This window comes from Rhea americana, unplaced genomic scaffold, assembly GCF_003343005.1.
Source record: "Rhea americana isolate MKP2758 unplaced genomic scaffold, rheAme1 scaffold_239, whole genome shotgun sequence".
In the NCBI taxonomy this organism is placed as follows: Eukaryota; Metazoa; Chordata; class Aves; order Rheiformes; family Rheidae; genus Rhea; species Rhea americana.
The window spans coordinates 1,299,542-1,300,708 of NW_028186356.1; the positions used below are offsets into that span (position 1 = coordinate 1,299,542).

At 60.8% G+C, this 1,167-nt stretch overlaps 1 protein-coding gene across 1 annotated transcript in view; it reads right to left on the reverse strand.

The window, feature by feature from the left end:
* Positions 1 to 172: 172 nt before the first annotated feature.
* The window catches only part of SGIP1 (SH3GL interacting endocytic adaptor 1), an 8,397-nt gene continuing 7,402 nt past the window's right edge, over positions 173 to 1,167 (reverse strand). The window contains exon 4 of the mRNA XM_085306348.1: positions 173 to 245. Within this exon, the coding sequence (XP_085162474.1) occupies positions 173 to 245 (73 nt within the window). The remainder of the gene's footprint in view (positions 246 to 1,167) is intronic.

Below are 1,167 nucleotides of genomic sequence, written 5' to 3' on the forward strand. Positions count from 1 at the left end.
GCTCGGGCGCGGCTCGGGAGGAGGCTCGGGGGCGGCTCGGGGGGCGGCTCGGGGGCCGCTCGGGAGGCGGCTCGGGGGCCGCTCGGGGGTGGCTCGGGGGCTCCGCAGGGTTGTGGGGTGGGTGGCAGCTGCCCGCGCCGGCAGCCCCTCCCGGCCGAGCGGCGCCCCCGGTTCAGCGCTGCGGGCGCAGCGCAACAAGCCGAGCAGGTCTCCGCGCGTGCGGTTTCCTGCCCGCGGCGCCAGAGCTGGAAGGGGCCCACAGGGGCGGGACGCGGGCTGGAGGCCGCTGTCCCTCCGGTCCCAACGCTGAGGGCCCCGACCGGCACCGGGCCCGGCACCGGGACCAGCACCGGGCCGGGCAGCGCTGCCGCCGCGGCCCCGGTTGCAGCCCGCCCTGCCCCGCGCGTCCCCCCGGCGCAGCCTCCGCGAGCGAGGAAGCAAAACCCGTGCAAACGGAAGGGTATTTTCAGGTTTTTGTTTAATTTAAAGGGTGGGGGAGGAAAAAAAGCACATTTAAATTACAACTTAACGGGGTATTTAATATGGTCCTTACGGGTAGGATCAATAAACTTTGTTCGGAGGTGGGGGTTTATTCATCGCAGTGTTATGCACATTAAATAATTGCATATTCAAGATTTCATGACATGGGTGACGAGGGAGAATGGAGGAAAAAACATTTATAAAAAACAGTATTTACAAAAATGATATCCACATATTCATCTCCTAATCTATAAGGCAAGTTAACATTTAAAATACGTTGTCTCATGATTATCTTCAACAAGCCAGTACAACACACTCGGCTCAGCAGCGGTCGCGCAGGCGGCTCTGCCCCGGGGCCGCCGGCGCCACGCAGCTCGTCGCGCGTTTGGGCAAAAAAAGGGCCAGCCGTTAACTTAGCCAACTTAAATCTTAAAAATAGACTCGTGTATCTTAACCCGCAAATATTTATAAACATTTTATACACGGGGCGGGAGGGGGTCGTGAAAGGACGAAGCTGATCTAGAGCAACGGCCCGGGAGAGGCGGCTGGCTGGGGCCGGGGGTGGCCCGAGGGGGGCAAAAAAAGGGCRAAAAGAAGAGTTCTGGCTACTTCCAAGACCGATTTCGGCAGCCTCGTGCCACCGGCGAAGCCCCTGTGCTGGGAGGTGGGGGGGAAAGGGCGCCGGGC